Below are 9,063 nucleotides of genomic sequence, written 5' to 3'. Positions count from 1 at the left end.
AGGGCTGACCTCATAGAGAGGCCACCTCCTTTAGTCACCCGAGTCTGTGACGTTTGACTGTCAAATGTGTGTGAGCCAACCGCCCACTTATGATGCTGCGTGGTTTTGGGGTGACAGGCTTCCATTATGTCCAGTTACCCCATGATGAGGAATGGACCTGAACAGCCCTTCTCTTGGAGCAGACAGCAGGGGATTAAAGAGCCACACTGGCTAGACAGCTGCTCCATGTACAATATTGTGATAACTGAGGGGAGATTAGGATGTTGTGTTGCATTTTGAGTTTCTAACGTCATAGGAATTAGATCTAGTATTTTAAGCCCCCAGACCCAACCTGAGTCTGAGACCTGAGCAAAGCCTCAGCACTTCAGGGAAGACCACCAACCAAGGCGCCGCCTATTGGCCTCACCCCTTTGATGAGCTGCCATCGGGCCCAGTAACGTCAGCGTCATAAACAGACCCCAGCGCTCACAGTGGTGCTGCTGCCTTCTAGGCGACGTTGAGAACCCGGCCCCTGACTCCTTCAGGGCCCCCTTTTTCCCCATCGTGTGGTCTGGGTAGTAAGAGGTAGGCTGCTCACTTATTCAGAATAAACTCACAGCTGCTTAAAGATTTTAAAAGTCCATTTTTCTCAACAGAGGCATAACTGAATGATAAAACCAGTTTTCTGTTTTCTTTTTTGCAGGGCTGAGACTTCAGAGACCTCCGGGACATCTTTCAGTGCTCACTGAAACCTCCTACACCTGGTGATGGCACAGAGGGACTGTTCTCTTAGGAAAGCAAATGTAGAGCAGTTGGATCTCAGCTCTCTTGAAGCTTCTGATCTCGGACCTTATTAAGCCCCTTCCTGAGGCCAAGGACAAAGCTCACTTGGACAAATGGTTGTGAGTCATGAATGAAATATCTGGCTCTTTCCATAATGAGAAAGAGTTAAAAGACGGACCGGTGAGCAACACTCCTGTTTGGGAAAGATGGTGTTGGTTTGGGATATATGGTTAATTGTAAATAGGTAGAACATATCAAAAGAATGTGGAGCTTAGAAGTATTTAGAAAAAAAAACCCTCATTATAGTTCTCTTTCTTCTATTAGAAGGAGCTTCTATTCATCTGAGTCAATTGCCTTTCCTGATAGCTTATTTTCTAAGTGGGTTATGGGATTTTGTTTTGTAATTTCTTGGATGGGGGTGGGATTTAAATGAGGAATTCCCCCAAGAAGTCTGCACCTCATATGTTTGGGTTGTTTATGTTACTGGCCTCTTCCCCTGGCCTAATTGTCCCTAGGATTTTAGTTCAATGTGATATGTCTTTTATGTTATGAGCCTGGCACCAGCCCCACATCTGTTACCTTTGTCCCCATCTTGCCCAGAAATATTCTTAAAAGGAACCTATGGGATTCAGAAGGTAGGCTGAGACAAAGCCCTTGTTTTGGGACTGTAGTAAGATTTTCTTCTCAGCAGTAAAATAAGTGAACTGTTCTTCCAGAGAAAAGTTTTGGACGCTGGAGGGGACTGAACTGGAGAGGAAAAAGAATGAAGAAATGAATCCTGAGTGCACAGATCCCTACAGGGAGTTGTTCAGCACCATGAATCACCAGATATTTCTGAGAACATATTTTGTGCCTAGTAACATTGGTGGTTCAGTGGTAGAATTCTCACCTTCTATGCAGGAGACCCAGGTTGGATTCCCAGCCAATGCACCTCAAGAGCAGCCACCACCCATCTGTCAGTGGAGGCTTGCGTGTTGCTGTGACGTTGAACAGGTTTCACTGGAGCTTCCAGAGCAAGTTTCAGAGTCCCTTCTGACATCCATTTTGGTCTTTTCTTTCTTTCCTATCTTTTTAATGACCTCTTGCTTTCTTCATGTATGATGTCCTTGATGTCATTCCACAACTCGGCTGGTCTTCAGTCATTAGTGTTCAGTGAGTCAAGTCTATTCCTGAGATGGTCTCTGAATTCAGGTGGGATATACTCAGGGTTGTATTTTGGCTCTCATGGACTTGCTCTAATTTTCTTCAGCTTCAAATTGAACATGCATATGAGCAATTGATGGTCTGTTCTGCAGTCGGCCCCTGGCCTTGCTCAGACTGATGATATTGAGCTTTTCCATCGTCGATTTGATTCGTGTTTATTCTATCTGGCAAGGTCCATGTGTGTAGTCACTGTTTATGTTGGTGAAAAAAGGAATTTGCAGTGAAGTCATTGGTCTTGCAAAATTGTATCATGCGATCTTTGGCATTGTTTCTATCACCAAGGCCATGTTTTTCAACTACTGATCTGTCTTCTTTCTTTCCAACATTTGCATTCCAATCACCAGTGATTATTAATGGGTCTTGATTGCATGTTTGATCAATATCAGACTGCAGAAGTTGGTAAAAATCTTCAATTTCTTCATCTTTGGCCTCAGTGGTTTGTGCATAAATTTGAATAATAGTCATATTAACGGGTCTTCCTTGTAGGCATATGGATGTTATTCTATCACCGACAGCGCTGTACTTCAGGATAGATCTTGAAATGTTCTTTTCGACAATGAATGTGATGCCATTCCTCTTCAATTTGTCATTCCCGGCATAGTAGACCATATATGATTGTCTGATTCAAAATGGCCAATACCAGTCCATTTCAGCTCACTAATGCCTAGGATATTGATGTTTGTGTGTTCTATTTCATTTTTTGATGACTTCCAATTTTCCTAGATTCATACTTTATACATTCCATGTTCCAACTATTAAGGGATGCTTGCAGCTGTTTCTTCTCATTTTGAGTTGTGTCACATCAGCAAATGAAGGTCCAGAAAGCTTACTCCATCCACGTCATTAAGGTCGAATCTACTTTGAGGAGGCAGCTCTTCCCCAGTCATATTTTGAGTGCTTTCCAACCTGAGGGGATTATTTTGTAGCACTATATCTCACCGTGTTGGGCTGATGTTCATAAGATTTTCACTGGCCAGTTTTTTTCAGATGTAGACCACCAGGTGCTTCTCCCTAGTCTGTCTTAGTCTGGAAGCTCCACTGAAACCTGTGTCCACCAAGGGTGACCCTGCTGGTATTTGAAATACCAGTGGCAAAGCTTCCAGGATCACAGCAACATGCAAGTCACCACAGTATGACAAACTGACAGACACATAGTGGTTATTATTTTTTTTAGAAAAATACAAATGGTAGGATAGGTATATATTCTGTCCTTTGCTTTTTCCACTTAATTTATCGTGAAGGTTGTTCCGTATTGCCCATATGGAACGTTCTCATATGGGCATTTTCTCAGTATTCTTTATGGCTGCATAGGTTCTCAATAAGTGGATATGCTTTAATTTGTTTAATCAGTCCATTAGTGGACTTTTAGGGTTTTATCAGCCTTTTGCTATTATAAACAGTGCTATAGTGAATATGTCATTTTGCATGTGGATGACTTTATCTGTTGGATAAATTCCTAGAATGGAATTACAAGATCAGAAGGTACAAAGCAAGTATAATTTGGCAGATCTTGTCAAGCCATAGAGATGGTAACAACTTACTCTCCTGTGTGATGTAACACTTTGCACTCTAGCCAACCAGTGTGTTAGCAAGCTTTCTGACCTTTGCCGGTCTGATAAGTGAAAAATATTGGCTCAGAGTAGTTTTAATTGGCATTTCTCGTGTTATGAGTGAGGTTGAGCATTTTTTCATATGTTTAAGAAGTATTTGTGTTTCCTTTTGTGTGAACTGTCCATATCCTTGGCCTGTTTTTCTACTGGGTTTTCTTGTTTTCTTTACTGATTTGTAGGATTTTTAAACGAATTAGGGAAATTGGCTCTGTACCTGTGATATGAGTTACAAACAATTGGTTGGTTGTTTTATTTAAATATTTTTGTCTTTTAAGGTCAGTTTGGGGAAAGGTTTCACAGACCAGGAAGTCCATAAGACACTGCCTCATGAACTTCACTTATGCAGAGCCAAGACATCTGTTTAAGGTTTCTGAGATAACATTAACTAAACTTTTTTCAGGTTTTCTTAAGACCAGATTAAATAATTTTCCTTCACAATATTCCTTTTAGTGCCGTCTCTAGACTCATCCCTTTTTTGTGGCACTGGGAAAAAATGTGACATTTAAACTATCATCTTTGTGGCACCAATGTATGCCCATAGGATTGACCCTCATTATGTCTTACAGGTTGAAAGAGTGTCTGCTGGGAACTCTCCACCATATGACAAGGAGAATCATGTTCTCCCCACTTTTAGAGGAATTCCTGTACGTATCTCCCACACCTCCATGCCTCCTGCCAATACAAGCTTTTGTTGTGTCAGGCACTGTGCTAAGTACTGGGGACACAGGATGTCATCGAGCCTGCCCCCCAGGAGCTTACACTTGGGGAGGAGGTCTGAGACACAAACATGCAAAAATAACCTCTGTATAGTAAGGTAATTGCTATATTGAGGCTGAGAATAAAGTACAGTGGGAATACCACATTGCCCAAATTTTATATGGTAAATGGAGTTTCCAAGTACCTCGCTTTAAGACTGGCTTTAAATAACCATCAGGGCAGACTAGATCCATCTGGCCTCCACTTCAAAGGGCATTCAGTACAGCAGGTGGGCCATGTTTGTGTGGATGCGGGGATGTGGATTCCACCCTCACACTAAAGCTCAGTTGCTCTTACAGATCTCAGAGTTGAAGAACCACAGCATCCTCTGGGCCCTGACGGCAGAAGCCAACGGATGGGAGCCAGGCGGTATGGTCCCCTTCAAGGCCATGGGAGTCTGGGCAGGACCCAAGTCAGACCTCCTCATGGATCTGCTTTTCACCATTTGTGTTTCTCTCACTCCTTGTCCTGCAGAATTGTGTAGATTTATCATTCCTCAAGAAAAATAGAATCAGTACTGATTAGGGGTCGAAGACCTGAGTTTTAATTCTTCTCTGCTAGTGACCTGCTAAAGAAGCACTGTGCTACAGTGGTTAAAGCGCTCGGCTGCTAACTGAAAGGTCGGTGGTCCAAACCCACCAGCTGCTCCTCGGGAGAAAGATGTGGCTGTCTGTTCCCCTAAAGATTAACGGAAACTTGTGGTGCAGTTCTACTCTGTCCTGTAGGGTTGCTATAAGTGGGAATCGACTGGACAGCAGTGGTTTTGGGTAGTGACCTACAGTGTGCCTTTCAGCAAGTCATGTCATCTGTATTTCTGCAGTGGAGATATTAACGCCTCCCTTACCCTCAAAGGGATATTATGAAAATGAAATGAGACAGATATGTGAAAAGGCTTTGAAAAAGTATCCTACTTTATCTGCTTTACATGGCTTTGTCCTATACTGTATTTAAGCTCATTCCACTTGCTAATTTATTGCAGAGAAAGGCACACTCACCGATTCAGAAGCACCAGTTCGGGAGTCAAATATCGCTGGTTTAAATCCTGGCTCTGTCACCCACCAGCTGTATGACCTTGAGCAAGTTACTTAACCTTTCTACCCCTCACATTCTTCATCTATACAACAGGGACTATATTAGAAACCTGTGTTATAGAAATTTTATAAGGATTAAATAAGATAATATAAATAAAGTCCTTAGCACATAAAATATAAATCATAGTAAGAGCTCATTAGTATTAATATTGCTAGTTACCTTTAACTCTTGCTAACTAAAAATGTAACCTATACAAATATGATGCTTTTTAAAAACATTCTAATGTAGAAAAATCATTTGGAGGTCTATGAATTTTCTTGTAATGTAACTTTGTCTTTATTGTATGATGACAAACCCAACATTTATTAGAGATTTTACCTTAAATCCCACGATGTTTTATATTTGAATACAACAGGCATTTTTATGCCAGATACTTTGTGTAAGTTAAAATTTTTTTCAGATTGCTCTTGGCTAATTTAAATTAATAAAAAGACCAGTTGCCGTTGAGTTGATTCTGACTCACGGTGACCCTGTGTGTGTGTCAGAGTAGAACTGTGCTTTATAGGGGTTTCAATGGCTGATTTTTTTAGAAGTAGATCACCAGGCCTTTCTTCCAAGGTGCTTCTGGGTGGACTCAAAACTCCAACTTTTCAGTTAGCAACCAAGCTCATTAAACATTTACACCACCCAGGGACTCCAATTTAAATTAATAGGCTAGCTAAAACAGCAATGCTGTATGCTTATGAGTAAACGGAATAGAGCCCAAATAAAGGAGGCAGTTGAAACAAGGATAAAAGATAAAGAATCATGCTAATGTCAGCTGTGCTTATTATCCTGAAGATTTGTCTTTTCTCCGCATGTTCTTTTGTTGGCCAGGGGAGAGTAGTATTTATGTCAGGATCCTCTTCAGAAGTAGAAGGAGCCTCCCTGGTTCCAAAAGGAAAGGAAAGAGAAGCTCTTGTGCAGTCTGGACATTTGCATCGAGTTTTTAGGCACCAGACTGATATTGCTGGTTGAGACCTTGTGCTCTCTGTTGGCTCACCTGCTGCGAGAGCAAATTCCCACGGCTTTATTGCAGACATTTCTGCTCCTGGCTCACAGTCTTTGATCAAGTTGTTTGTAGGTGAGACGTGCGGGGTTAAAGATTGATCACGTTGCTGAGGATTTGAAAGGGTGTAGGTAAGGATTTGAAGAGTGATAAATGAATAAAGTTGTGTGTAGATGAGGGTGTGAAGAGTGAAGGGACCTTTTTCAGCCTCATAATAAGCATTCGTTGTTGTTGTTCCACTCTTTCTGTTTTTGTTCAGTCACTTTGTCCCTTCTTTTCATCTCCCAAGGGTCCAGCATGTTTTATGTTCTTGACCGTCCAAAGTCGAGTGTTCTGTATTCCATTAGCGTTGTCTAGCTTGGAAACCCTGAGTCTCCCTGTCTGCCACCCCACCTAGAGTTTGGGGCTGGCAAGATTGAATTTTCTAGAAATCCAAGCATTCAGGACCTCTGGACCCACCTCACCTGCTATGACTGTCCTTCACTCTGCTGGACCTGAGCCCATGGTTGTGTCGATAATAATAGCTAACATTTATTGAGCACTTACGTTTGTGCCATATACTCTTCCAAGTTGTGGAATGACCTCATGCTCACAGCTATGTTATGAGGGATTACAGATGATTAAGTAACTTGCCCAAAGAAATACAACTGGTAAGTGTTGGAGATAAAATAGAAACAGGCAGTTTAGCTCTGGGGTGTGCTTTTAGCGACCACCCTCTATCTACCTCTTCCCAGCGACTTTGTTTTATTCATTAGCAGTTAGCGTTTAGAGTTTTTGGTAGTATTTTATCCAATTGTCAAGTATATTCTCAACACATTGCATTGTCATGCGACTTCTTCAGCCAAGACTATAAGGCAGAGGGGAGCTATCCGAAACTATTTGTACCACTGCGACTGGAAGATCATTTTTGGTGTTAAACTGAAGCATCTCCATCCTTCACTTACTTGATGTCCTTTATAGGAAAGGCAGTGACAGCAAATACCCTAGCAATTTGGGCTAGAGACTAACAGCTGTGGTTTGGAGAAAAGGCCTGTGCAGTGGCTCTCGAGAGCCTATCCTGCTGCTTTTCCCCTGCTTATTGTGCTTTCAGTGGCTCTGGGTGGCACAAACGGTTAAGCACTGGGCTGCTAACTGAATGGTTGGTGGTTCAAGTCCACCGAGAGGCACCTTGGAAGAAAGGCCTGGCGATCTACTTCTGAAAAACCAGTCATTAAAAACCCTGTGGAGCACAGTTCTACTCTGATGCACATGGGGTCTTCATGAGTCAGAATCTACTCAAGGCAACTGCTTTGGTTTTTGGTATTGTGCTTTCATTCATTCATTCATCAAACGTTTGTTGAGCACCTATCATGTGTCAGGCACTGTGCTAGGTTCTAGAGAACCCACAGTCTCATGGGCGAGGCAGTTACAACGCTGTATGATAAGCACTGAGTATCAGTGTCTCTCAGGAGTGACTCCTAGTCCAGACTGAGGTGAAAGACAACATCCAGTGAGGGTGATATCCGAGTTAACTGAGGGCTGAGAATGAGCTACGCCAGCAGGGGTTGGAAGTGAAGGTGAGAGTACTAGAGTCCTGGTTGGTCAGCAAGGGGGCAGCCTGTGCCAAAACACCCAAAGTGGGAGGAGGTAGAGCTTGTTGAGGACCTTCAGCTAGTTCCGTATAGGCCAAGGGCAAAGCTGGGAGGTGAGAAGGATCCAGATTATAGACGTACTTAGGTGCTGTGCTGAAGAGTTTGGGTTTTACCTTGAGGGTTATGGAGAATCCCTGGAGGATCTTGAGAAGGGGTCGACATCAGATCTGCCTTTTTCATAGCTCACTCAGCCAACTGTATGAAGGGGGATTCGAAGGAGACAAGACCTAAGGCAAGCAGATGAGGTTCGGGCTGCTACAGTGATCCAGACATACCTGGATCTCAGTGTTTCCTTTTCTCACTATTACAGTTGTAAGTACAGAAGTGCTCAGAGCCCAAGAAGAATGGGAAACCGTAGACAGCATCCAGCCAGAGACAGGTAACTGCAGCCACGGCAAGACCTTCACACAGCCCTGCTGGCAGCAACGGTACCATCCTCATGTGTAACAAAAGTTTCTGCAGCTGTGGGATTAGGAGATAGAGTTCTGGTGTTCTCATTTTAGCTACGTGACATAGAGTAAAGTCTCCTTTTCAAATCCAAAGGAGATGACATTCTGCCTCTGGGGGAAATGGGAATGAGTGCTGTCAGGAAAGGGCCAGTATCCTGTCCATCCCCCACCCAGCCCTGAGAGAAGACAGGAAGGACCTGAGTCAGGCTCAGTCTCCGCAGAGTGATGAAGTTGGGCACAGGATGGAGGCAGGCAGCAGAAGGTTGAGCAGGTTGTTCTCTGCACAAGGAAGTCCCTGGGGGTGGGGGTTGAAACCATCTGCTGGAAGGCTCTGAGGACTGGGTGAAAATTGACTCACGTCCCTTTGTGAGAGAGGTTTGGAGGGAGCTGTAAGAGAATAGAACTAGGACCCATCCAGCCTGAGCCCCATTTGAGCTCCTGGAGAGATGTTCCATGGGTTTTATGAGCCATCACCTGTACTGCTAACTGATAAGCTAGTTCCCTGTGGGCTATAACCAAGGATGAGGAGGGGGTCATATACAGGTGTGAGAAGGAGCAAAGTAGAAATTAGG

The 9,063-nt window shown here is 43.3% G+C and overlaps 2 protein-coding genes across 3 annotated transcripts in view; one reads left to right on the top strand and one right to left on the bottom strand.

Moving 5' to 3' along the window:
* RETSAT (retinol saturase) overlaps window positions 1-542 on the bottom strand; it is a 15,966-nt gene extending 15,424 nt beyond the window's left edge. The window contains exon 1 of the mRNA XM_012559056.1: window positions 407-542. Coding sequence (XP_012414510.1) covers window positions 407-542 — 136 coding nt within the window. The remainder of the gene's footprint in view (window positions 1-406) is intronic.
* Window positions 46-9,063, top strand: part of ELMOD3 (ELMO domain containing 3) — a 28,920-nt gene continuing 19,902 nt past the window's right edge. Inside the window, exons 1-5 of one of the 2 annotated variants that reach the window (XM_023742344.1) lie at window positions 46-564; window positions 683-942; window positions 4,142-4,219; window positions 4,631-4,700; window positions 8,353-8,421. In XM_023742344.1, coding sequence (XP_023598112.1) covers window positions 889-942; window positions 4,142-4,219; window positions 4,631-4,700; window positions 8,353-8,421 — 271 coding nt within the window. In that variant the 5' untranslated portion in view covers window positions 46-564; window positions 683-888. Of the gene's footprint in view, window positions 943-4,141; window positions 4,220-4,630; window positions 4,701-8,352; window positions 8,422-9,063 lie in introns of both variants that reach the window. The other variant, XM_004388261.2, reaches the window with a different exon arrangement.

The sequence above is a fragment of the Trichechus manatus genome, unplaced genomic scaffold (genome assembly GCF_000243295.1).
Source record: "Trichechus manatus latirostris isolate Lorelei unplaced genomic scaffold, TriManLat1.0 scaffold00208, whole genome shotgun sequence".
In the NCBI taxonomy this organism is placed as follows: domain Eukaryota; kingdom Metazoa; phylum Chordata; class Mammalia; order Sirenia; family Trichechidae; genus Trichechus; species Trichechus manatus.
This window is presented reverse-complemented; position numbering and strand designations above follow the sequence as displayed.